Here is a 27,578-nt window from a genome sequence, read left to right as displayed (position 1 = left end):
AAAATATTAAACATCAATCAAGTCATTTTGAAACAATCAAGAGCTAAATAAAAACAAAACTCCCCACTCTAATGGAGAGCTGGAATTAGGAGTTTCCTGAAATGGATATCAGAAATTGCAAACTTAGATAAGGTTGGTGTGTGTATGTTATAGCATACAGTAGTAGTGGATGGATTCAGATATGCATTTTGCATTGTTATTAACCCTAAGCTCCTACTCCGAGGCGTGGCAGGAAATTCTGGGAAAAGAGAAGGTCTCCCTGGAGTTTTCTTGGAATCTGAGCATACATTCAAGATGCATCTTTCCTGCTTGGATATGTGTGTACTTGTAAACCACGTGCTTTGGCCTTATATCCCGTGAAACACAAAATGCTGGATCTTTAAGCTTAAATATGTATGGCAGAGCAATTGCAAAGAATGTGCATAACCACTCTTCTAACATGATGCTGAGGTGACTGCAAACACACATCAGAGACAAGAGCACGCAGAAAAAATGCTTAGACGTCCACTGAATGCTGTGCCGGCTTTAAGCTGAAGCATTTTATTTTTTCAGGAGCATTTGTAAGGGTTTGCATTGCTGGCTTACAGTTGCTTGTCTGGGTGCAGCTGGGGCTGGCAATGAGGGACAGCTTCAGCACCACGGTCAGCTCCGCCACTCGCCCAACGGCCCGAAGAAGTGAAACGAAGCTGTTGTTGGTAGCTCAATAGAAGCATGAGGAGAAGAAGAAATCTGACTATTCTGATCTTTATTTTGTTTGCTTTCAAACAGCAATGGTTCTATTTCGAGGCGATTGTTGAAGTCAGCAGGTAAAATCAGTTGGTCAGTACATGTGGCCTTGTAGTTTCCAGCTTGCCTGAAAGGACCTTTTTCTGAGAAAGGTATGCTGTAGTTTATAGAAACTTAGGGTGAAGCAGCACTAGTTTTGAAAATGCACAACAGGGGAAATGCTGAATGCATAGAGCCATCTCTCCTCCACCAAGGTACTGGGATATGTTTTGATAAGTTTCACCCGAAACAAAAGAGAGAGCCAGCTTGTCTCTTACGTGATTATAGGAGATTGTAAAAGAGATACAAGGCTTGGTGATGCTATGAAAATATTCCATTTCCTTCCAACGAGGTGTTTTTTTGTCTGGAAGAGCATGGGAAATCAAGGATACCTTATAACTCCCCAGTAGAAATCTTATTATCTTGCCTTTTGTTTTCTAGTGTGATGTATGTTTCTGTCATATTAAAAATGAATGGACTCTACTTTTCTGGGTTCACCATGCATCATTCTGTCTTCCCATAGAGTGAGTCACTGTATGTTACATTCTAACTCTTGTTCAAGAAAATTGAGTTCACAGTGGAAAACAATTATGTCTCACAATAACTTTACTAATACAGTTACTGTCAACCAAGATACTGCTAAGTGGGGTGTTATGTGAAGATGTAAAATGAAGGATGGAGAGGATATTTGATTAACAGAAAGAAGGCAGAGCAAAATAAAACCTTGCTGGATCTAGAATGTTTAACTCCCATTGTACCAAGAGCTTGTTTCTCTGTTCAGGCTGGGTGAAAGTTTGGTACTGAAATGAAACGAGGCAGTTCTGACATGTTAGAACTTCTACAGACTACCAACTAAGCACAGACTTACTAGGCCACCATAAAGTGCTCTTTAAAGTCCACTCATGTTTTCTGCTCTAAGTGTTGTTCTGAGCAATCAGTTGACATGATGGTCACAGCATGCTGTGATAGGTGTTACTTGAGAGGCACCCTATTGTTTTACTGCTCCTGTTTCTATCTGGTTCCTAGGAAGTGGCAATTTCCTGCTAGCCTATGCAATGTGTGAATTAAAACCATTGCTATTGCCTTGTTTGTTTTTTACTGTGCTCCAGCCCATTTACTTTGCATGCCCAAAGCTTGATTACCTCATGCAAAGTGTTTATTCTCCAAAGACAGAAAGATATGTAGAAAATGTAGACCTAAAATAAGGCTGGAATCTTCTTCCAGTGAATTTTGATCTCCAAGCCTAACTTACAGAAGATATCAGTAGTTCTGAATATTACTGCTCGTACATCACTGATTTTCTGGTTAACTAAGTTTCTATCTCATCTGCATAAAAACTACTCTCATCTTGCTAGTAACTCCTACACCCAAGTAATTTCTCTACCCTTCCATGCTATTTATTACAGAAATACAAAGCTGATGAGTTCTTGTTCCTGTTAATAACTTCTAATTCTGTATGTCTGTGTGTCTGTCCTATATGCAGACATCAGTCACACTCCTGCATCCCTATCACTTCTTACTAAGTGTTAACTCAACATGGTAGTTCTAGTATTAAAAAAAAAGCCAGCCCATATTTTTCCCAATCATTCTGGCAATAGCGGGTCTCTACTCTGAAGGTGAGGATGGGTCTTGCAAGTATTTTGTTTTGAGCTCTGAGTATGCTCCCTGCAGTGTCTTCATCTAAGCTTACACCTGCACTCCATACCTTACAATAAATATGACTTGGCTACACAATTTCAGTAGTGCTGCCAAGTGGAGAATAAATATTGGCTGCTAAAATCATGCCAAGTAAGTTCTGACCAGCCTTGCAAGATTGATGCTGAAATGATTTATTCTCTCTATTTTCTAGCTGGTGGGTTTTGTCTACGCCTGCTACGTTGTTAGTGTTTTTACAGAAGAAGAAGACAGCTGTAAGTATTTATCAACAGATCCTTTGGCAAAGATTTTATTAAATTTTCTTTCTCTCTCCGATGTTCATCTGTCAAGGATGAGCTGCCATAAGATCTCTTTCCATTTCTCCATCCATGTGATGCAGTAGTACCTACCTTTCAAAGATTGGCTATTTTTCTATGATATTTTTCCCTATGTCACTAAGTGTTAGACAGTGTAATCTAGTTACTCCTTCAGTGCGCGCACACACACAAACAAAAAAAGCTTCTACAGCTGAACAGTAATACCACTGAAATGTAACTAGGAGGACCTATAGCAAAGATACAGTCTGATATTTAACTGGGCCACCGAATGAGTATCATGTGCCAAAATATGGAGATAAAGCAAAACATGAGATTTGTTGCCAAGAACCAACATGACCTTAATTTAAAAGCAAAAGTAGCATATGTGAATCACAGGAAGGATGAGGGAGCTGACTTCTTTGTGTTTGGTAGGCAAATCTCTCAAGTGTCATGTATTTGCTATGATGAGTCAGAAAAGAAGATTCAGAGAAATCACATGGATGGTTGAGTCTGTATCTATGCAGATACCTATAGCCTGGTCCTGGATTACTGCCCTTCTAAAACTCCCCTTGAGACCAGTACTTTCATAAACAAAAGAATGGATGTATAGAGTTCAAATGAATGTGAAATCTGATTTCAATTGTAGTGTTTTGCCTTTGTTTTTGAACTCTCAGGATGTTTAAATTGGAATAGCCTTAACGAAATCAATGGGTCTAGGCCAGTTTACTCTAGGTCAGGATCTGATTCAAAGGCTTTATATCAAAATATCACTTCCTTTAGTGCAAGTAGCTCTGTTGTTTTAAAGAACAGCTGGTATGAATGTTAGCTGAAAAAAAAATGACAGCTTTGAACTGGATATCTGAGGGTATGTGAAGAATATGGGTTTCACATGGGTGAGATGAGATATGTTGCTTATCTGACTTGTCCTCATATTTGGCTGTTATTTCCTATGTGGCTGCACTCATTCTGTGATTCTACTGGCTTTATTGATCATTTGTTCAGAACTTGGAAGTGCATTTAGTGAAGGTATTATATTGTAAGTAATATCTTAAAAATTACCCTGCAGCTCTCTAGTTAGCTAAATAGCTTGAATTCCGAGCCTCTTTTGAATACTGTGAAGTAATAGCTCAACAAGGCTTATTTTAGGGTAGAGAAAGGCAATCATGTGGAAGGAAGAATTATCTAGAAATGCAGAGCTGTAAATTTCAGGATACGGTTGGTTGTTTTTTTTCCCACTAACAAATTCTTTTCCCCTCCCAGTTTCTCAGCTTGGAGTTAAAATGTCAGCTTGAATAATTAACAATGACAAACCATCAATATTTCACACTCACAGTGGTAGATCCTTCCAGTGACCCGAACAAATTTGAGCTGCGTTTTAATTTTCTTTTTCATTTGTGGTTTCCTTTAAATGTTCCTTTGATATGCAGCATGAAGTAATTATAAGTGCTGAGGCACATTAATCAGGAAGATCATGCTAACGTGATTTTCATGAGAAAACACAGCAGTAGGGATCTACTAATGCTGAACTGTGGGCAAGAATATTTTAGACATACAAGTGCACTGAGATATATTGGTGGTAGCAACAGTGATCCATAGTTAAGAGTTCTAAGGAACGCAATAGGATGCTCAGTTGAAATGACTGTTGTTTGTGCAAGGTACTAGGCAGTTACTGAAAATTTTGTGTTTTTAGAGTTTTCTAGTTTAGATGTTTTCAAATGAGCTGTAATACAGTTAGCATATTAAAAAAAAAACAAAAACTTTTTTTTAAAGTAGTTAAGAAAAGTTTAAGTCTCACTGGAACTACTAGGAATTATCACCCCAGTATATCTACGACCTCTGCAGACTTCCCCTTAACTCACAGTTCCAGAATCACGGTATCGGTGTGAAGCTATTCATTAATATGGAGTTGGTAAGGATACATTGTCCTTGAGTTTCCAAAGATATTTTCAGAGGTTTTTTTCCCATCATAGATATTAAGTAAATATTTTTTCTATTGTTCATTAGGAAAAAGAAATACTCAGACTCGTTAGCTAAACTCTAAAATAATAGTGCCACCTTCAGGAAGGGAAAAGGCATTCATATACTTAGCAATGTTCCAGTTATATTTAAATAGCATTTGAATGGGATAGCTTTCACACTTCCAAACAAGATTCCCCAGCTCAGCAACAAACAGTGATCTGGACTGGATAAACAGTACAGGTTTCTGTAAGGCCTACTAGGTCAGTCACAAATTGTACCACATCTTACCCCTACTGATCCAGCTATGTTGGTCAGCTTGGTAATACAGACTTGGCCTAATTTCAGGGGAATGAAGAGAGGCTTGGAAAATTCTTCCATGGTTACTAAGGGAATTGTCACTTAAAGCATTCCTTGTTTAGTTACATTGCTCTTTTGTGAATGCTGGAGAAGGGATTGTTTCTCTTTGTATACAATTAAAAGAAATTGAGTTGGCAGAGGGGACCCAAAAAATATCAGAACTGAAGATAATGGAGTATTATCTACGGTTCTCCAAAGCTGCTGCAGTCTGTCATGCAGGAAAGACAAGTGGGGCAATAAAATACCCACTTCACTGTATAACCTTCACAGGGACTGCTGTACTGCCAACTATTCTGCTGGCATTTAGTCTCAAGCCAGTCCCCAGCTTCCTTCTTTCAGCATGTGCTTGAATGGCTGAGGCTTTGTCAGCTCAGCTATCACATGAAGTCACAGTATGGTGGCAATACCCAAGAAGCCTGAGGGAGGTTCTCATTTTTTTCTGGAGCCTTGTTTTGGCTTGGTTCTTTTGTTAGCTCCATGCTTTAAGTCTGATGTTAGCTGAATCTCCTCCTTGGCATACCAGCTGTCCTAGAAGATCTGGGAAAAGAGGTCTGTATAGGCAGAACTTTCTACTTGGCAATCCATACCCGAAAAATCTTTTTTTTTTTTTTTTTCTTTCTGTCTCTGATTTTTTTGTTATGCCATGATACACACTTACTTTTCCTTCCATTTCCTTTCTACTTTCTGGCCATGTTTGTTTATTTATTTGAGTTTTGATTTTTTTTCAGTTGATTTCATTGGTGGATTTGATCCATTTCCTCTCTACCATGTCAATGAAAAACCCACCAACCTTTTGTTCAAGCAGACATACCTGTAAGTATCGTCTCCTATGCTAAGAGGCGGTGCATGCCTCTGCATTTGATGGCTCAAGGGTGCCATGGGATTGGGTTTTTTCCTTCTCACAGGTTGATTTGCCCAGCAGGTTTTTCAGGCATGCAAGGAATGAATAAATTGCAGAACACCAGAAAGGGTGAAGCTGCCTCTGCTCAGCTCCTGCTTACAAGGGTGAATCTTGTGTTGCCGTGCTCAGCTTATGACAGTGCAGTTTAAAGGGACACACTTGTGCTAGCTGCAAAATGTTACTATAAGCAAACTAGTGGATGCATTTTCCTTGAAGAAAGCAAAGAGAGACTTCTTAGCAACTAGTGCTGAGCAGGTACAGGTAGGAGCCACGAGGAGGGAAGAGTCAGCCTCAGTGAATACAGAGAATAAGTCATAGCATTAGCAGAATATGATTCTCAATCTTAAAGTTGAATGATGGCATGTCAGATTAAGCCTGAATTACAGGGATAAAATATATGCAATTGCTAATTATTTAAGTCATACCTTAGCTCTGTGGGCAGTCACAGCTGAGCTCAGAACTATGCATCAATGCAGTTTTGATGATTGGCAATGTCTCTGCCATCCTTCCATAATGTTCTCATAATGGCACCATTGAATTTGACTCTATCTTGCATACAGAGTCTCCCTGTACCTGTCTGTGCTTCTAGAGATCTTGTAAGTAACAAAACTATCACACCACCAAATTAAAATGAGTGTTAGACAGTTTGTACGCAGGACACGTTTGCTCTTAAGGTTTCAGCTTTGTTGGAATTCTGTTGCCTAGAAGAACAGTAACTTGTATGCATGTGGCATCCAAAAAGTTCAGTCGAGAGGGGGGGGAGCTGGAAGGGCAATCATCCTAGCAGCTCCTCTCATGCCAGTGTGTTAAAGAGACATTAAATTCCAGCTTCTGCCCTCTGCTAATCCCCTTCTACTGCTGCAGACACAAGAGCACGCTTTCATGCAGTCCACTTGAAAGCTGGTTATTAATGAGATTCTCAAACATAAAGGCCAGTATTATCTGTTTAAAACAGCAATGAGATCTGAACTTTTGATGCTTCTTACATCAAGCTGCAAGAGGGCAATGCAACGTGCAGAAATTTTTAAAAGCAACTGCTAAGGGAGGTTTGTTTTTGGAATAGCGTTACCAGAGAGCTCTTCCAAAAGATGGGAGATTAGAAAAGAAAATTGGGGTAGAGAGAAGAAAAACTACCTCAAAATAGATTTGTAGAGGTGGTCCTGTAATGCAGTAAGAACTTATTTCACACTTTGTCACTACAGCACACATCACAAAACCAGGAGAACAAGTCATTTCTGCAAAGCATATAAATTCCCCGTAACTTTGGGGTGCAGTGGCATTATTAGAAGAGATGCTAGAGGAGATTAAATATTGATTTCTCTCTCATTTTGTCAGGGTGAGATGAAATTTTCCACAGTCAGGAGAACCTTTAGAACTTCTTTATGTAGCTCCCTGCTTTACTAGCTTGATGCAGTAGTGTATTTTTATAGTATGATATTAAGGTTGCTTTTTTTCTTAAAATGACAATCATTTAAAAAAAGTTATGACTTATAAATGAAGATTTCTATACAGGAAGATTATAATCCCCATTGAGAAACTAGAGCTTCAAAACTTCCTTAAAAGGGTCTTAATAAATAAGCTACTAATAATTCCTGTCTTCATTTCCATTCTTCAGACCATCACTCACATACTGATAGCTTCTGCCAGCACAGTATACTATTTCTTTCTGGCTAACTGGAGGTGAAAACAGCTGCTGAGGAGTAGATAAGGTGACCCTCTATAAATTTCATAACAGCCACCAAATACTAATTCTTGTTTATTCCAGACTAGCTCTTGCCTCTCTTCTATATGCAGGAGTGGGAGTAGCAGTGGATACTTGATTCTCAGCTAATGATGATGTGGAGTTTTGCATTATGGGGCACTGAGGGCCAAATGCCCTCATCATTTAATATAATGACTGAAGACATGTTATTTTATATATCTCCAAGAAGATGCAAAACAACAAATACATTCAACTTCTTTCTGGTTGAAACTTTTAAAGAAGAAAAGGGGTGAGGGACGAGGAACAAATGTTTTCTGTTCTTCCTTTTTTGTTGAAGGAAGCCCTGCATGAAACCAGATCCACTCTACAGCTACTGACAGAGCTAAGTGCAGCTGTGAACTTCCATTTTAGGATGAAATTTGTTATTTGCAACTTCTCCCTGATAATGGTCCTGTTGCCACAATTCTTAAACAGGATCACTTTAATTCATTCCTTGTCCAATGGGATTATAGTCTTCTCATCAGAAAAGGATAAGTGGAAGTGGTGTGATCACATTCCTTCCTCTCCTCTGCCCTCTGACTCAGCCTTGCCTATTTCTCTAGTCTCTTATCTCTTCAAATCTATGGCTTTGAACAGAAAAACGACATTAACCTACCCTGCTATGAGTAGTTTAAGTGTGAAACCAACCCCCATGTACTGAGTACCCAGCCTGTGAGTTAGATAGCTTTTAAATAAAGACTGTTATATTAATCTACTGCAGTGATTATCAGCTGCTAAATTCAGTATTGGAGATGTGCACCCTATTTCCAGCCTTCAGCTTCTACCCATAGCACTGAAAGATGTTTTTAAATAAACTTCTGCCTTGTATTAAATTATCTCCCAAAACTATTACTGATAACTGGGCTGGCATCTGGAAGTACCTGTTATGAGCCTGCTTTAGCTCTGAATCTACTACTGAACTTCAGTTCAGTTACAAGGCTGCAGTTAATGGAAAACTAAGCAAGTGGTCAAAGCCAGCTGTTATTTTTATTAAAAAAAATCTACTGGCAGTTTTGTACTACTACTTACAAAGGCATGATTTAAATAAGCTTCATCCTACTTGCCTTTCCACCACTCAGAGGGCAACAGTGATGTTCTATAAATACAGTTATTTCTATTTCAGGTTCTTCAACTGCTTCTGTTCTACATTTCACTGACTCTGGGGAGGTTTGGTTCCTGCTTCAACTCACAAGTTTAAGAAAGAGACTTCTAGAAGTTCCAATGTGTGGTACACTGAGTTGCACTTAATCTCACTGCAGTTTACCTCAACACATTGCACTAAGCATTTAACAATAAAAATACATTAGGAATCTTGATAGAAGCTACTGTGAAAAATATAGTGAGTGAAAAATACTTAACCACACAACAATATATTAGTTATTGAAAACTAGTTTCAAGTGTAAAGGAAAGGCTGAGCTCTTGCTTTTCACTAGTTAAAGCTCAAATTCAGGCTGTGTTCGTTTCCACTGCTGTCTCTTCCTAGGATTCATAGGAAAGGACATCAGTACAGGACTGCTTTTCTTATTTTGTCTTTGCAGTAACAGAATTATCATTTGAAGCAAAAAAAAAAAAGCATTCTTGTACTGTAACTGCAGCAGGGTTAACCAACACAGCCTTGCAGTTTCTTACTAAAGCTGTTATCTTCAAGTAATCTGTAATGGCTACCAAGACAGCAGGAGGTTTGGATCATCCTGATAACCAGTCAGCACTACCTGCAGGCTGTAGCCATTCTTTTGACATCTGAATTTGTTTCAAGCAGCAACTCTATGTAATCTCAGTTGTAAAGTGGAAGTCTCATAGCATGGTTTGGACATCATTCAATGCAAAACCAAGAACTCACTAGATGTCAGGAAGTAGCCTCTATTCATTTTAAAGATATAGAAAAGGGCAACACATCTCTCTGCCTTTGAATGCCATACTTACAGGATCAGCAGCAAAGCACAGTTTTGTAAGGCTCCTGCCCCAGCATTAATGCAATCTGGCACACTGAGTACATTACATTAGTAACTTAAAAGCTTTAATTTGATTTTAGTTACATAGCTTGATTTCACTAACTCTGCTTCCCTCACATCTCTCTCTCTGAAAGGCCATAGGGGTAACAAAGAATGCAACTTTTATCAGATGCTGACTTCAGTATTGACAGGATAGCAACAGGGGGCACTGGTTGATTGAATGATTACAGGCTCTCATTGGTAACTGCTCACTTTGATACCTCCTAATCATTCTTCTATGGTGCAGTCTGCTAGCCATAGGCATGGAGCAGCTGTGGGCATGCAGATTTACAGGAGTAGACTGCAGGTAACACTCAGCAGGTTGAAAGTAGGTTCTTCAGTACAGCAGAGAGGTATGAAACACTGTGGGAGGGAACAGGAAAACTAAAACTTCCTTTAGAGGAAACAAGAAACCTACAATCAATCCTAACTGTTTTAATGATCACAACACTTTACAAAGGAAACCCTTACTGGAACAGGAAAAAAGAGCCCACTTTGGTAAAAACCAAAGAAAAGCTACACACATACGCACAAAAGCTTCTGCTTTCCTTTCTAGGTAGACTTCACTCCCAAACAAAAAATAAAATAAAAATTGCTGACTATCAACCTGAAGCTACATGTTTAAGAGGTGATGATTCAGCTGAAAATGCTCTCATCTTTACTGCTGGCTACAGAAGTAGATATGCTTATACTGATGCTTCTGCACTGAAACTGCAGTGATACGCTTTTTTACAGCGCTACTTTATTCCAGAGATGACCCCTAGCTTTTAAAATTCCTAACCAAGTGTTATGCATCTCCAAGGCTTACAGTACATGGATCTAACACTTTGGCTCACATCTATTCCCTAATCTAACTACAGTATATGCAAGTCTAGTATATACATAATATTCTTCCCAGACTTGAAGATGACTTAACCACACTGTATCTGATTTCTCAGTCCTTATCTGTAGTCACCCATATTTATGTATTTACAAACTTGGAACAGAAAATAAAAACAATTTTGTCCTCATTATTTCCAGTTTGTTACCCTAGGTAAAAAAAAGTTTTGTCCTGCATTAATATCCTCCTTTTACTTTTTCTACTCTACAGGCCTGCGTAAATGAGGAGGAGCCAGAGGACAGATAAATCTTGCACCCCAAAGGTACTGCAGGAAACAATCCCCTGTGGCCTGGGTCTATGGCAGAGGAAATGCAGGATGGTGAACTCCATTCCATTTTTTGTTCCTTGTCTTCTTTTCAAATGCAATGAATGTACTTTGAAGGATGACCACACAGTCTGTTCTCAACTCTACAAGTGCCCTGATGAACCATTCCTACCTCAGTAGGTGGTTCTAGCCAAACGGCACAGACTGGAAATCCTCAGGCAGAAGTTCACTAGGAGCCTATCTCCAGAGATGCAGTAGAAGTCGGAGCTGCTTCCACCATGGATCCACAGAGAAGGAACCACTGCAACACCCTGGGACATCTCATGTTTTGTAGTTAGTTTCTTCCCTCTCTCCTTTTCTCTGTTCTGGAAAGAGCCTAAATCCCCTTAATACAACTTCAATGCTTCCCTGCCTGTATAAAACTAGGCAAGGGCTGTTTGAGTTATTTAGGCTCTTACACACCCCACACTTTTTTTTTTTTAAATGTTGTAGATAAGAGATCTTCCCTTCCCCCCCTTTATCCAAGACTCCCTCATTCTCTACTCCTTATCAGTTATCAACTCCTTAGTAGTAAGGAACTTGACTTGGATTCTAACATTGTGATTTAACTACTATAAATGCTGAACAGCTAAAAAAACCTAGTACAATTGCCAAATCTGTACTTGGTATGGCGCTTAACCCCATCGCAACATGCCAAACTTACAGCAGCTATAGCTTGCTCTGGGTTTGCCCATCCACATTGTTACTGGTATAGCCACATGCACAACTGATACCTGCTGCAGGACACTGGAAAATGCCTAGTTCCTTGTGGATCATGTTTTTGTACCAGCTTTCTTTGCCAAGCAGCCACACTTATGCCAAGCACAGGCCCAACAGCCTCCTACTGAGAGGTATTTTTTAATGACAGGATAATTTTGAGGGGAGGGAGTGGGGAGGAGGAAAGGGGCAATAGAACTGTAATTAAGTTGCATTAATAAGCTGCAAAAATAATTAAAAAGAAAGCATCTGTTTTGTTAGCAACATCTCCCAGGATGTTAAGCATCAAGCAGGGAAAAGAGTGCTTGTCTGCCATCCATGGCTTTCTTTGGCTGAAGCATTCCACAGGCTGTTGTAATTCTTTGTGTTGTCTAGTCTAAGACCATTTGGGATTCTTGAATAATGCTTTACAAAAGAGCCAAACCAGAAGCCATGCTAGGGAAGGAAAGTGCAAGGAATGGTTTAAAAAAAATAAAAACATTAAGTGCTAAAAGTCAAAGATACAATGATGCACTTTTCTTTGTACCTCCTCTAGTTTTTGTTAGCAGAAACATTTATCCTTTGTACTCTGACAAAACTTTCCTACTGGTCTGCTTGCACTGGACTTTCTCTAAGTACTGCAAGACTACACAGTAGCCCTATACTCTGTTACAGCAGCGACTCGTAGTTGTTTGCATCTCCAGCATGCCATGAGATGAAGGAGCAGTAGTTTTTCCACGAGGGGGTTCCTTTATCAGAGGCTAGGAGTGCCCTCTATTGGGGATAGGCAGCACTTGGGACTACAGCCAGTCAAAAATCAGGTTGTACCTGCTCCTGGAGGGACTTTTTCCATAGAAACAGCATCCCCACATTTTGAGTGTGGAAAACCTACAAGAAAATCCCAGAAATAGCCAGGCAATTTCACACCCTGTAGTCCTTTCGATGCTAGGCTAGGTTCCAGGCTCTGAGCTGATGTTTAAGAGGAAATAGCACTACTCCAACACTGAGCTATTTTTTACTCCTCCCTTCACAGATTAGCACATCCACTTAAAGTGTAGGCAGCTTTCGCTGTTATTTATAGTGGCAAAATAAAGCCAATGATAGCTTGAACCCTGCCACAACACTTCATTTAGCAGGGTGGGACAACTCTTCCCTACAAGGGGTACCAGAGATCCACCAACCTTCAGAGTTTGAGAGTTTAACCTGCTCAGCTAGTTATTTCATCTTTGCCATGAGCTGCATTAGAATTACTTTCTCCTGAAAAGAAAGATGAAGAGTACTGCCATCTCATGTGGTCCAGGGATGAGACTTCAGCCCTGTTTGGTATTCAGGGTTAGAGCTCCAGTCTCCATAGATGCATTTAAGAGACAGGTACTAAAGTTCTCCATCAAGTTCAGACGCAGAATTATTCCCACTAACACAACTTCACGTATCTGGTCCTTATCCACCCTTGTCTTGCAGCCAGGAATCTGGAGATCCCACACTGCCTTCTGTATTTCAAAGGAAATAACGAATGGTAAGAATTTGCTTCTCCCACTTATGCTTGTGAAGGATGGAAATTCAAATGATCTAAGCCTGGTTCCCCTCTAATATTCCAGGATCCCACCCCCAGCAGTAGGACATTATACTGGAATCAGATACTCAGACCTTCATAAGACAACCCTTTTATTCAGTTAAACAAAAAAGGAAATTTTAAAAACATCTTCCCTGCAGTTAGCATGCTTACAAGTCTGTTGCTACATGATAGAGTATTATATTTAAATTAAAAACTGGTTTAGCCAGCAAGCAGGAGGCATAAAAAAGTTTCCTTTGAAGAGAATTCTCTTAGCAGAAGACCAGTCCCTAAAATCCAGTAAAGAGGCCCCACAAGGAAGATTCACATCATCCTGTGACCAAGAGCATTGGAGAGTCTCTCAGCATCTGTCTAGGAGGATAATGAGCTGAGAGCAAAGAGGTTGGAGAAACATAGCAGGGTTAAGTAGATTTAAGTACTGTTAAAAATAGTTTCTTCAACTGTTGAGAAGTCAGAGAAAAACAGAATTCAACCTTAGAAGAGCTAGATTCTCCTTTCTACTTCCCCTTCAATACATTCCTACTGAGTATCCTAGCTACTACAGAACACATTTGGTATAAAAATACTCCAACTTTACTCACACTTATGAAGGAATCCATCAGCCCTAGCATTCTCTAAACTGCTAAATTAAGAAAACCAGACAGACTGCTGAAAGCAGCCCTTGATTTTAGTGCAGAAAAGGGATTTGTTTGAGAACTCAAGTATTTAGAGGATTACCTCCAGCAAAAAACTCATTTCAAAGGACAGAAAACTAGCATAGCTTCTCTGGAGCAGTCCTACTGCAAGACCAGAGCCAATCAGCAGCTCTTACTGGAAGCACTCCACATAGAAAGGAGTTTTAGGTCAAGCTATCCTGCAAATAAGGCTGCTCCAGTAACAAACATTTTCTTTCTCTGCTGGCTTAGGAGTGCATTTTAGACACTTATTTTTCCTTTTTGCACATTGTGGTTCAGGACATGAAAGTCCTCACACTTCCTTGGATGACTGCTCTGCAGATAGGACACAGTCTCAAGTTGAGGGCACATTCTCCACAAGCTACCAGGTGACCACAGGGAACAAATACAACAGACACATCCCTGTCCATGCACACTTTGCACATCCTTTCTTCTTGCAAGCGTCGGAGCTGTTCTTCTGTGCTCAATGGAGACTCCTCTTTACAAAAGAGAAAAGAAAACCCAAAAATGTTAATACTGGAACGCTTCAGAGAGCAGATACCTTTTTAAGTAGTCAGAACAACTGCTCATCATTTTTCAGAGTGACAGCCAAAGTACTTTTCTCAAGCAGATTTTGCTTAAGCATAAGCTACAGCTGTTATGAACTCTAGCTTACCTACTTAAGACTTGGAATACCTGCACATTATGGATTGAGCAGGGACAGATATCAATATTGCTGTACTTCAACACATATCCTTGATTAAAGAAAACCCAAACTGTCTTAAGATAAGTCTGCATCACAAAGGAGCTCTAAATCCTGAGCAAGGTCTCTACATTCTGTCACAGTTCAGGCTACTGCACACACTTTTTCAAGAAAAAAAGAATACATCACTGATACTGTTACTACAAAAGCCGTCCTGATTATGTCTGGGCATAATTCCCCCCACTACCATCACCCCAGTGCACCTTTTTGTTGCACAGGTTGCATTTCTCCTCTTGAACTTGATGTTTCAGTCTCTCTCTGAACAGCATCTGTTTAACCAGGAAATAAGGTATTAAACATACTCCTTTCCACCCTCTTCAGACAACGTTGCTAAGAGAGCAGAAATATCCTTATTTCAGTCAAGCAGTCTTTACAGAACTGTCAGCCTCACACACTCAGCCTGGTCAAGCTGATGCTCCCTGGTGCTCATGCCAGTATGTCCTCATAAGGAGGTTAACACACGCCTATGCCTATCATCTTCTCAAAGCCTTCTCTTCCCTCTCCTACTCAGTGGGTGGTGACGCACTGAACAGGTTGCCCAAGGAGGTTGTGGATGCCCCATCCCTGGAGGCATTCAGGGCAATACTGGATGTGGCTCTGGGCAGCCTGGTCTGCTGGTTGGCAACCCTGCACATAGGAGGAGGGTTGAAACTAGATGATCTTTGAGGTCCGTTTAAACCCAGGCCATTCTATGATGTTGTCTAACAGAATCAGAATCAACAGCCATCAGCTGCTTATTCTTGCTCCTTTGCTACTGTTTAATCACTCTCTCAGCCTTGTGGAAGTAGTTTCATTTTTGTCTTGCTAAATGTAGCAGACTAATATGGAGACAGTAGCTTTAGAAAGCAGGCTTGCTACTAAAGAAAGGCTACAGAGAAACATCTTCAAATAAACTTCACTTATTAGACTCCATACAACAGACAACTCAGAATAGACATAAACTGAGTAGAATGTATTATCCAAACCCAAGTGCAGCTATTCCAATGAAGTCATCCATGCAGTCTTAAATAGACTTAGACTACGCACTTGTCCTAAAAGCCTTGCTTCAGGCAACTGCCTTGGTCAGCTACACCTAGAGATGGTAATTTGTGCACAAGCCCCACATAACTGCAGGGTGCATGTAGAGGGCTGGAGAAAACAAAGATGTCTACACCACAACCTACAGATACAGTAACTGCCTCCAGTATCAGTTACTCCAGTAAATCACAGACCCTCCAGGTTTCCTTAAAATATCTCACTCTGCAGTCTCTCAAAGAAAGGCAGCTTTTGGTATATGTCTACTCTTAATTCCAGTCTAGGAAGAGAGAAAGCAGACCCACAAGATATTCACAACAGCGCTCAAGATGAAGTGAATAAGAGCTTGAACATCCACCAAGAATGTGGGTGGGCAAATCAGTCAGGCATACCTCTGTTCTCCTTTGCACTGCTGCTCTCTCCCCATTCTGGCCGAAGCAGATCAGAAATCAGTTCAGACTCAGAAAGGTAGAAAGTCCCAGTCAGTATGTATCTATTCTCTATCAGGCTAGCAACCCAGGCAGGGTTAAAACCCATCTCCAGGACATTCTGTGCTACAGAAAACTGATCCAGAGAAGGAAGAGACTGCAATTTCCAGTTCCTTAGAAGATCTGTAAAGTAGTAAACAGACTCTTCACAAAAAAAAGTATGCTACTCTCTGAAGCCATTATATATAAAATGGCATTAACTTAAAAAGATTCAAGTTATCTATATAGACAGATCAACATCAAGATTTAGAGTTTCTACTTCCAATCATAACTCAAAAAACCAAAGGCAATTTCATAAAAGCCAGGAGAGTAACTTCAGATGTTTTATTCTCCAGCATCAGCAAATAAAGTCCCCATTTTTGGCTCCAGTCCAATAGCCAAAGTCTCAAAACTTTTGATGAAGATCAAGAAGAACCTCTCAATTGATGCCTCTGCCTCAACCTAGCTCAAACATTCATCAGTAAATACTGAAATGCAAAATTCTGCTGGCAGTTCATTCAAAGGCTTAAATCTTTAAGCTCACCTATCAGACAGGATCTTCAAGAGAGTAAGAAAATAAGTTTTCCACAATTACAGGAGCCAAGTGTAACCTAGTTATGTTTCCAGTAGCAAATGATGAGGCTAGATCCCCAAGACTAATGCTCTCATAAACAGCAGGGACCTTCTAGCTGTGCTCTGGCCTGCTTGAAATGCTGTAGTCTAAAAGATTCAGACAGAAATATCACAGAACAGACAAGTAAAAGTAAGATGAGACAAACAAGTCATTATCCAGACCAGCTAAATTCAATTGGTCTTGAACAGGCTAGGAGGTCTCACAAGAACAAGTACTTGTGCTAGAGACCATTTCCCAAGAATAAAGAGGAATTGTTTCTAGAATATCAAAACATTGAACACTAACTCTGAACACGCAGGCAAGAGTGGGGTAGAAGAAAAAACTACAACACTTAGACAATACACAGCACTAACCTTGATAAGCAGAGGACTCTTGTCCCATCTGATCCCTGGAATCTCTCTGAAAATGCCACAAGAGAAATGTGCTCAGGACTTCCTCCAACAAACTCTCATTCACTACACACAAAATATTTATGACTCACTGGAGGTGGAGTGCTGGCAAAGGACGCTTGAACACTGCTAACAAATTCTCTCCCCATTGACCGCAACAAAAACTCACACCTATAAGCAGAAAGATTTCAATATATTAGTACAGAACCTCTTAAGAGTGAGTAGGAAGGTAGTAGTGTTTAGCTTAGAAGCAAGCAGAGCCATCAGTTTGAGCCATTACCAGCACACCTGTGACTCCCAGCTGGTAGTACTTCTGCCTTACAAAACAGAAGAGTAACTGAGTAGAATGCACAGGTGTCTTTTGGTCTCACTACAAGGGACACTTGTAAGCCAAGACATTTACCTTGGATACCATTTGGCATGTTCCCTCCAAGGGTCATCTCCAAATGCCCAGTTCCTCATACCTCCATCACAGTAAAAACACCTCACCACATCACCTTGTCCTGTAAGAGACATCACAATATAATTTACCATCCAATACACCCTGTGCTCTCCTAGCTCTAATCAGAACCTGGGGAGGCTCAGCACAAATCACAGGCTACAGAACAGAGGAGCACATGACAGTTTATCAGCATCACACAAGTTGTTTAGAGGCACAAAGTCAGAAGACAGAACTCCCAGAGCTGGAGCTAGCTGATTCCAGAAGTGGGTCACAAGGTAACAGGCAGCATGCATGGGAGCACCACAGTTCACTTGTACACTAACCATCCAGCCCCCTCTTGCCAGGATTTAGAGTACAGCTCTGGTTATGCCTATGAACATTATTTCCTTACCATGATCTGCATTAATCATCAGCTAGTATAGTCAGACAACATATATTGCTTCTATTTTAAAGGCATAAAAATTTGCCACAGCACATTCCCAAGCTATCCCACCCTGCTACTGTGGGTCTCACCATCCAAGAGGTGGAATTAAAGCCAAGCACAGCTAAGAACTGTCTACAAGTGCCCTGTCTGAAGGATGATGAAAGTTTCAGTGAAGTCTGCCAGTAAGCATGGGTTACATGATCTTCCAAACACACTTTCCCAGAGTTCTCCAGCACAAGTAACAGCAGAGGAGTGCCAGAACAGATTTCCTAATGATCCCTGAAGTGAGCCTCTCTGCTGGACTCTTACTCAGGTGCTCCACAAGTGACCCAGTCCAACAGAAGATGGGATTTCAGCTCTAGATGCTGCTTTATAGTCTGTTCTGTGCTCCTGGCCAAGCTGCTCTTTTTTATGCTTTGTCTTTTTAAGTTGCAAAGCAAATAGATCAGATGTAATAGCCTCTATTGCTCTTCTGTTAGAGACATGCATGCTGCTTAGCCCCCCCCCCCACTGCTGCACTCTGAGCAAATAGGTGCAGATTCTTAGTATTTAACTGGATTTACAGCAAGGTTACAGTTTCAGTGAATTTATACAGACTTTCCAATGTGCATGGTGCTGTGCTGCATTTCAAATTCACCACATACAACTGCCCTTCCCTTTCATCTTTACCAAGTACCAAGTGCCTTATAGAAAGGCAATATAATGCTACTTCAGCAATGAGAGCATGAGACATCTGGGATATACAGTCCCTCCCCACACACACAAGAAAGTGTTTTAGTCTATAGACACTTCTTTGTCTATTACCAACATGCAAATATGAAACCAATAGTTTTCTTCACCATATGGAAGAAGAGATGTTTCTAACAGAAGTATCACTGTATCAGCCAGCACAAAGGATTCCCCACCCCCACTCACAATACTGAATTACAGTCTACCACAAAAGTACTGTAAAGATTTTCTCTAACTTCTCAGTCCAGGAAACAGTACTTCCTCAGACTTGCTTCCTAGCCAGCATAGCCCTCTCTAGGAGAAACAACTGAGGATGTATATTTATATTCATATGATAAGAAATATTGCATATTTTGCTCAAAAGTATTTTTTAGTTTGGTAATATGAGTCCTTAGGGCAGCTAGCCACAGTGACAGCCAAATTTGCCATCTTACAAATCTTATTCAAGTTTGTATTTTTGAGAAGGCTGGAGTGCAAGACAGTGCTTATGAAACACAGCATACCAAGAAGTGCCTTGGGTTATTCTAAAAGCACAGATAACAAATAGGTTCAATGCATCTTAAAGCACACATTCTCATTCTAGTAAAATTGGTTTAAAACTTGCTGCTTTTCTATTCCTGCTAGTAAGAAAAGATTTAGTAGTGGACTCACTAGTATCCAAACCAGATACCAGCACAGAAGTGAATTCTGCCCAAGTGGGCAGAAAGACAGCACACACAAAAGAATGTGGTTTATAGCTATACTAGATGTACTTGCAAGTATTCGTACAAGCAAGAACATAAATACACAGTGTCATCTTCAAAAGCTAACTTGACTACATACTAAGAAAATGCAGCAATTTTCAAAGTAGCACTTGAGCTAGGAAGAAAGCTGCAAATTCAGTAAGCTTTCTTTGATGTCCAGGTAGCTACAAGCTGGTATAAGAATATATCAGCTAATTTACTAATTCATACCATCAGAACAGAGCCAGAAGAGCTTCACTACCAAAAAGTTAAAAATATTTCAGCATGAAGTCACAAGCAGCACCTAAAAGAGCAACACCAACAACCATTCTAAGTTACCTCACAATACTGAGTCTGAACCAAGGTAGAGTTGAAAGTACCCTTGCAACACATTTGCCTTTAAGAAGATACAGTGCAACAGCAAAACAAATACAGCTGATCCTGCTTTATATGAGACCACATTTACTCTACCAGAGCCCTCAAACACATTTTTCTGCAACACATTTTTCTCTGGTGACCTACAATGCAAATGTAACAGTGTAGTGTGAATGTTAAGTGACCTCAAATACTGTTTACAGACCATCTAGGGACTTCATTATTTGTATTCCAGAACAGTCCAGCTAAACAGAACTTGCATCAAGTAAGCTCAGCTCCACTCCTTTTCTAGCTCTTGTTAAGAAGTGACAATTCTTCCAACATTTAGTGTAGTAAATCAAAGTTCAGCTGTGGATTCCCTATACAGGAATTTTATAAATGTAGTTCCACAGCATCACACAGACAGAAAGAAGAGACCTTGAGTGTTCCTACCTGTATAGAAGAATCCTGCTCTAGCCAGTTGCTCAGGACGCATCTCAGTATACTGTGGCCAGTTCTGAAACGTTGATAGCCTCATCTCCTCTGTTACCATTTCTGGGTACTCTGGTTGGTTGGGCAGGGCTGTCTCCTCACTGTCTATCCTCTGCAAGAGGCTGAGGATCTGCCCATCTACACTGTCAAACACTCCCTGAAGAGGAACCTGTTGGTTCCAAACAGCTCCATGGTAAATGAATTTACAGAAAGGGAAGAACTTCAGGTGCTCCACTATTGGGCAATCACCAGGCTCCCAGTCTTTCAGGATGCCACCACAGCTGAAGCACTGTACTTGATCTCCTGGACCCACAAAGAAAAAGCCAGCCTTGGCCAAATCCCAGGCAGACACTGGTGAACTGCGTGGCCACTGTGAGAAAGTCCTCAGCCTTCTTGCTTCATCCCTCATGCTGTAATTGAACAGATGGCAGCAAGTAGCCCTGAGATGAGTCCCCTCCACTGGTGCTGTGTCTGCCATGTCCTCGTTCTGAAAGAGAATGAAAACCAGAGCAGTCAGCTGGATTCCTGGTGTCAGGCTGAACTCACCCTGCATTATTTGTTCTACACCCCCACAGCTCATCCCCATGCATATTCTGGAATGCTCATGGTCTTTACACAGCTGAGCTAGTTTCAGAATTGCAGCCCAGTCAGAGGTCTGGTGCTTCTGGACTTTACTGCTCAAGTTTTGCTGAATCCTCACTAGTGAGTCTCTTCCCTTCAGACTCACACTTTCTGATCCCCTCAGCCAGTTTACAGAAGAGATGCTTGCAGGAACAAATAGTGGAAGGGGAGGGAAAAACCTATGCTGCCTCTTGCTGAACCATTCAGCTTTCAGACTTTGATCTGTACGTTAAATCCTCAGATATAGAAATATCTCTATTACAGACTACCCTCCAGGAAGCCATCCAAAATAATTAAGTCCAGTTTCTAGAGGGAGGGGGTCAATCAAGGGAAGGTAAGACATTAAGCTTCTCAATGGAACTAACACAGGCAGAAATAAGAAGCTACTGAACGCCAAGTCTTCCAAGCCCCCATCCTTTCAGGGAAAACAGTTCTTCCCTGCACAATTAAGCTAAAACAACTCAGCTACTGCCTCTAATACTGTCTACATGGACAGCAAATACACTTTCAAAGGTCATACAGTTACACAGCCAAAAATCAGGACCAATTTAACTAATACTTAAAGGAATCCCCTTTAAGTGAGGTCACTAAAATCATGACTAAATGGCAAATATGATTTACTTTTATTTTTTTAATTAAGCATCCTGAAAATCCTTTCACTACCCAACTCAGTAGGTCAGCTCCACCCACGGAAATGCAGACTACTGGTTATCACAAATAAGCTTTTAAGCATACAGACCCATTGCGCCACACATGCAGATAAGAAAGAAAATAAGTGTATTTACACACCCAAAGAAATACATCATTTCAAAGCTGGCATACAAACCAGGAGTTTAAGTTAGCTAACTACTGCAGCACACACTTTTGAGTACACTATAAAAAACCAAACATTTACACACAGAACACCAGCATAGCAGCTTATTCTGCAGCAAGCGTAGTCATATAAGACTTAAGAGGCACCTGGGCCACCAGCATCTCTGAGGGATTATTCCTTTGAAATAAGCACTGCAGTACATTTAAGGGAAGAAAACTTACAGGACAGTTTAGTTGCCAGACCTGGAGGGAAAGTTAATAAAGCCATTTTTCATAGGTATTGTACAGTGAGATTTTAAAGGCAAAAAGGATGCTTGCTCAGCTCCATGCCCCTCACAGCAGAAACAACCAAGGAAAAGGAAGTTCATTAGAAATCAGAGTTTTCCTCCATAACCATGAAAGATAGTTGTAAGGAAAATGGCTCTACATACTTGCTTTAGAAACTGTGCTTTGCTTAATATATTGTAGCAGTTACTGAGAACTATGCTGCTGATATAAAGAAAAACCCATAGCAAAACAAACCAAGAAGCTGCATTAGCACCAACACAGCAAAATTTACTAGCTAAGCAATTTTACAAGCACACAGTTTTCCAACCTACACAGCAGATTTTGGTCTCAAAACACAGAGAAGTGACAGAGACTCAATCATTAGCTGCAGCTCCACAGCTGGAGAGTTGCTCTCATCACAGGCCCAGGCTAAATGAGAATGATTATTTTCAGGAGACAAAAAGCATTATTTTCCACATAGAAGATGACCAAGAATTATTATAGGCTACTTCCACTTCATAAGTGCACATTACAAGCACTGTAGCAAGGCTCACAACAAAACCACAAGAAGAAAAAGATGGAGTTACTACACTTTAACACATCACAGGAGAAATACATTGTTTGGTGTTTGTTTGTTTTTTTAAGCACAACAAGGGAGGGAGGAAGAATATTTTGTTATGGAAAAAAATATTGTGGCATCTCTACTTCATAAACATTTGATACTCTGCAAAGCATGGAGATAACCAATAACAAAGCTCTCCAAACTGAAACTTCAAGTAGCTATAACATAAGTAAGAGAGAATGCTCCCCTATTAAACACTGCTTATCTTTACTCCATAAGGTACCTTCAAAGCAACACCACAGTTGGCAGAAACAATACTCTAACAAAAGCAGTAGAAAAGTTATTAAGGAGCAACACAACACAAGGGCCTTGCTTACCTGAAGCAAACAACAGATTACACTCAACAGCAACCTCTCCCAACCCCACAGGCCTCAAGCTTATACTCTTCCCAGCAGCATACAAGCCTTCCACAAACGCAGTAGAAACCCTTACAAGGTGTAAGTAACCCCACCTGCCACAGAGGCTATTTTAAATGCTTCATTTCCCCCTGATTGGTTGGTTTTGTTTCGCAATTCTCTATTGGTTAAGTGGCCCAATTTGCATATCTATAAGTGTGAGCCACCAGGGAAGGATATGGAGTTAATTACAAGTTTCTTGTGGAAGATAATTGTTTGAGCCCCTTAGAAATATTTCAGTCGTGTGGTATGGTTAAAACCCCAAGAAACAGAATGCACCTCAGCACTTGTGAAGACATACAGATGAATCACTAAACATACATACAAATAGCAGTACAGCAGCGTGCATGGCACCGGGCACTGTTTAATGGCTCCACAGTGGGATGGATCTATTACACACTTCAAGTACAAATACATTCAGTGTGCTCCTGATTTTGCAGATGTTAAATCTACTTTCTAATATGCAATTAAGCACTTGCTTGAAGGCTTGAAAGGCTCCGTGCTTCAGTTTCGCTGTCCCTAAAATAAGGACCAGTATATTTCCTAGCTCAGAAACCTGGTCTAGGGATTAATTAGTCTGATGCTGATGTCTATTAAAACCCCTTTGGAATCTGGCAGTGTAATGGAGTCTTTAAGTAGACAAATATTACCTCCACGGCAAATGTACAGACATCTTAATACAGCTTTCCAAAAGCCACAGGGAAACAGAGGGATTTTATTGTCTGCTGAATCAGGTCCAAATATCACTTGTGCAATGAGGTATTAAGGGGGAGTTGCTTTCAAACCAGAGCAGGTGACACTGATCTATACCACAACAGAAAAGCATGACTTTTCTTAAACTGACAGTGCTTTGTGCAACTATGATATTTTTCTTTAATTTCTATTGATATAAAAACAGAGACAAACATAACCGCATTCTAAAAGGAGGTGGTTTGGATCTGAGGAATGCTTGATTACTTTGCTTTACTTTGGGAATTAACACTAACTCTTGTTACCATCACGTCTCTACAGTTTGAAATCTTTCTATCCCTTTGCCTTCCTGTAGTCATAATTCAGAATAAAGAATTTTAAGGTCAGTTTTGAAAGGTGCAATTACTTGCAAATGTGTTTATCTCTACGGCTTTTGTGCCTGAGAAGATGCATGTGGCTTATTCTGAAGGGTATATTTGGGAAAGCATAATTTGCCCATTAGCAAAAGAATGGGCACAGGTGTCTTATGCTTGTAAAAAATGATAAATTGAGATTTTTATTTTAAGAAGAAAAGATCCACATGTCCTTTTCTTACAGGCGAGCTTTCACAAACATATTAATTTAAAAAGTTGAAACTTCTAAAAATTAAATACATTCATGAAAATCCCTTGAGCAGTAGGGGGCAGTACTTATATACAGAATTTACAGAGCTGTAACATGTGGAATTGGTTCTTTTTAATTTGTCCATAATGAATTTATATGTAATTGCACATTCTCATCTGCTCCACACATCCTGTTCTTGAAGAATATATCATAAAAACGCCAAGTACAGAATGTACAAAATCCCTCTTACAGAGGTTCTATTCATGGGTTGTTGCAAATCACCTGTCCATGGATAAGAATCATTAGTTGTTCTCAGGAAATATTTTACAAGCCATGACCTGGTCTTCTACTGCTTCTAACCAACTTTCTTCTAAATGTGACCTTGGGAAGTGTTGGGAACGTGGGAGGCTCCTCAATCTGCCTACCTCATGGCCATGCCTAGGTGTTAGCAGTCTGAAGGCAGATGTCAGAGGAGCTGTCACAGAAGGCTTAAAAAATCTGACTGTGGCACATGGAAAGTAGTACTGATGAACTGCAGTGTTGTGGTAGAAGTGTAAAGAGTTGCCTAGCCTTTGCAACGACACTGCTTCTAGGGAAAGCCCCTGGGGTGATGGTGACTAGAGATACGGTTCCATGTTTGTTTTGCTTCAAGGGCAAATCTCTCAAGATACATCACAGATATTCTTCACTTCCATTTAAAAGGTGGTGAGGTTGAACACACAGAAGCTGAGTAGCTTGTCAGGTTTGCCTTGGGCAGTGTCAAGAATGAGCTTTTCTTTTTCTGTTTTGTCATTTCCCTATCCACCAAGCCTCTTAAGGGGGGAAAAGCAATATTAAATTTCAGAAGAACTGGAAGGCAGCTCCTAAGACAATTTAAAACATTGGACTGATTCTGGCCGTGATTATTAGCTGTGGGTTTTGTCGTCATTGTTATTGTTAATATACCATTCTTGACATCATGCAATCTTCAAGACAGGTTTAAGGTTAGCGTTATGTGGGGAGACACTTAGGTTTTGGAGAGAGCATTCCACCAACAAAGGAAAGCTGGGAAGTACTGCTACTGAGCTCACTGGAGCAGAAGAAAATGAAGCAACAAGTCTGCTGAAGAGAGAAATAAAAAATAAGCCAGTATGCTCAAGGATAGATCTGGGGTTTTATTTTAGCACACCACAATTTTGAAAGCAAATAGCATATTCAATAATGTGTTGTATGCAACTAATGTTCATATTTTTCAGCAATTTGTATGTATTTTTAGTTCTTTTTCAGAGGATTGAGGTGTCCTAATGAGCTTTTGAGCTTGTCTTAAACCAAGGAGTGTAACGAGCTACAGAAAAACAAATGTTGGAAACAGAAAACATCAGCTAGGATTGACAGCATCACCACCATGCCTCTGTATGAGGAAAGTGGTAAATCCTACATTGCTTAGCTCATTTCAAGGATTACTGGAAACTCTCTAAGAAAAAATGAATGTGAACACAGTTATAATATATTTGCTAATATCAGGCTGATTTGGAAGGAAAGTAATCAGTAAATACAAGGGTTAAAGTATAGCTGGAGACAGCATGACAAATGTTCTTAAAGTTACCAGGAAGAAGCAACTCACAATTTCCTAATGAAAAAGTAAAAAAATATATATCCTACAAACATGGATTTAGACAAATATATGTCTAAATCTAAAATATGTCTTTTAATCTAAAATAATAGGTATAGTCTAACAGCTTAATTCACTGTACCTTAGGATGCTGAAGCAGATACAGTACTCACATGCTGCCTACATATATTCATGGCTCAGATGATTCATAGTCATACAGTTTCTATATCAAGACTAGTGAACATATACAGTCACATTCACTTCAAAGCAGTGCCCAGAAGCATCCAGGACTATCCTTTTCTTCTTTCTTTCTGACAGATGTTCTGCTCTCATGCCATGCTGTTTGCTTTTTCACACTCGTTACTCAAGCAATGTCCCTAGATTGCCTTTCTGGTGCATGCAGGGATTCTTGGGAGCACAGATTTACCTACTTTACACATTATACACATATTGAGAATCTAATTTTGATCCATTTTTTTTCTCTCAAATGTGCTTATATTGTATGTATTTATTATATATATGTATGTATATATATATTTTCTGGTAACTGTAAGTGGTACATTCATGTCATGAAACCTACACAGGAAGTATGTCGAAAGGCAACAGTGACTTACCAAACTAAATCTCTGCAGGTATTTTGACACTTCCAATAAAGAAAAACAAACAAATACACAAAGCAGGCTTCTGGCCAAATTAAGGACATCCCCATTCTCCGAACAGATGTCAGGCACCTAGGTAAGATGTGAAAAGATAGTTTCAGTATCACTGTTAATCAGTTAGCATTGTTACACACCCTTTCATTGCACCAGTTCCCAAAGTCAGGCATTACGTTCTACACATCCCCAATAGTACATAAGATCCACTGCTGTACAGGAGCGTAGGGATGAAACTTTTCTTCTTTTGCCATCAGAACCCATGTAGATATAAAAGATTATCATACAGGCTTCTGTACAACAATAAGAAACTGCAGGACCCCGGGGAGGGTATGAAATGCCATTTTGTTCTGTGCAGTACCTATTAATGTTATCCTGCCCAAAGGATTCTGAGCAGGATTCTGACTACTATCACAAAGTTCCAGCAGTTCTGGTCAATGCATATTTTAGTAATATCAAACCACTAGAAATACTAGAAACAGAAGGGTTACTGCTTTTATTTCACCCGATTTCTTGTTAAGGGAAGGCCAGGCTCCCCTAAAAACTACAAAGATCCAACTTTGGCAGAAGTCAGCACTGCGGGGCTGCAGCTCAGCAGGCCTCCTCAGCACTGCTCCATTTCCTCACACTCTCCCAGAAGGGTGCATGGGTGGAGGTCAATAAACCACTTGATGACTTCTCAGCCCTCTGAACTCAGCATCAACCACGCTAACGGGACCAAGAGTTCACCTCCATTCTGCCAAGCAACAGCTGGAAGGAAAATAAGATGACTTAACCGGATAAAAAGCCACGGCAGAGCGCAGGCAGCCAGCAGCAGCGCTGGTGCGATGCTCCATAGGGCGCCCTGTGGCAGCCGGTGTGACAGCAGCTTCTGCTCGCACAGCCACGGGGCTGCACTCGCCGGGCACGGCTCTTCGCTGCCTTTTCCGCACGGACCTCACAACAGTGCCAGCCCCACGGCTCGCCAGAGCCAGGAGCCACCGTCTGACCTCCCACCGGCCGAGTCAACAGACCCTCCCAGCCCCCCAAAAAGCAGGGGTCGGGCAATAGGGAAGAAACGGAGAGCAGACCCCGCCCGCCCCTCAGCCCGCCGCGCCGCCTTGCGCATGCGCGACAGGTGC

At 40.5% G+C, this 27,578-nt stretch overlaps 2 protein-coding genes across 7 annotated transcripts in view; one reads left to right on the top strand and one right to left on the bottom strand.

Annotated features, from left to right (window-relative positions):
• Positions 1-12,066, top strand: part of NKAIN4 (Na+/K+ transporting ATPase interacting 4) — a 48,246-nt gene extending 36,180 nt beyond the window's left edge. For 2 of the 5 annotated variants that reach the window (XM_046903022.1, XM_025142311.3), the window contains exons 5-7: positions 2,615-2,675; positions 5,762-5,846; positions 10,757-12,066. In XM_046903022.1, coding sequence (XP_046758978.1) covers positions 2,615-2,675; positions 5,762-5,846; positions 10,757-10,766 — 156 coding nt within the window. In that variant the 3' untranslated portion in view covers positions 10,767-12,066. Of the gene's footprint in view, positions 1-2,614; positions 2,676-5,761; positions 5,847-10,222; positions 10,295-10,756 lie in introns of all 5 variants that reach the window. The other 3 variants (XM_046903023.1, XM_015296646.4, XM_015296645.4) reach the window with 2 other exon arrangements.
• A 136-nt stretch (positions 12,067-12,202) lies between these two features.
• Positions 12,203-27,569, bottom strand: BIRC7 (baculoviral IAP repeat containing 7). Of its 2 annotated transcripts, XM_015296642.4 has the most exons (9): positions 27,234-27,569; positions 26,419-26,535; positions 20,164-20,689; positions 17,443-17,542; positions 17,132-17,210; positions 17,004-17,049; positions 15,942-16,160; positions 14,739-14,804; positions 12,203-14,271 (listed from the first exon to the last, which is right to left on the bottom strand). In XM_015296642.4, the coding sequence occupies exons 1-9, from the start codon at positions 27,291-27,293 to the stop codon at positions 14,069-14,071; spliced, it is 1,416 nt and encodes a 471-aa protein (XP_015152128.1). In that variant the 5' UTR covers positions 27,294-27,569; the 3' UTR covers positions 12,203-14,068. The 2 variants fall into 2 exon arrangements, with proteins under 2 accessions (XP_015152128.1, XP_024998078.1); XM_025142310.3 differs by lacking the exon at positions 15,942-16,160.
• Positions 27,570-27,578: the final 9 nt, after the last annotated feature.

Source organism: Gallus gallus, chromosome 20 (assembly GCF_016699485.2).
Source record: "Gallus gallus isolate bGalGal1 chromosome 20, bGalGal1.mat.broiler.GRCg7b, whole genome shotgun sequence".
Taxonomy (NCBI): domain Eukaryota; kingdom Metazoa; phylum Chordata; class Aves; order Galliformes; family Phasianidae; genus Gallus; species Gallus gallus.
Note: the sequence above shows the minus strand (reverse complement) of the source record. Positions and strands in the feature narration are given on the sequence as shown.

Coding starts and splice junctions, on each gene's coding strand:
- BIRC7 (XM_015296642.4), bottom strand. CDS start 27,293: ATGGAGCATCGCACCAGCGCTGCTGCTGGCTGCCTGCGCTCTGCCGTG. Junction 17,543..20,163: donor AGCAGGATTCTTCTATACAG/GTAGGAACACTC, acceptor TGTCTCTTACAG/GACAAGGTGATGTGGTGAGG. Junction 14,272..14,738: donor GCAACCTGTGCAACAAAAAG/GTGCACTGGGGT, acceptor TCTTTTGTAAAG/AGGAGTCTCCATTGAGCACA.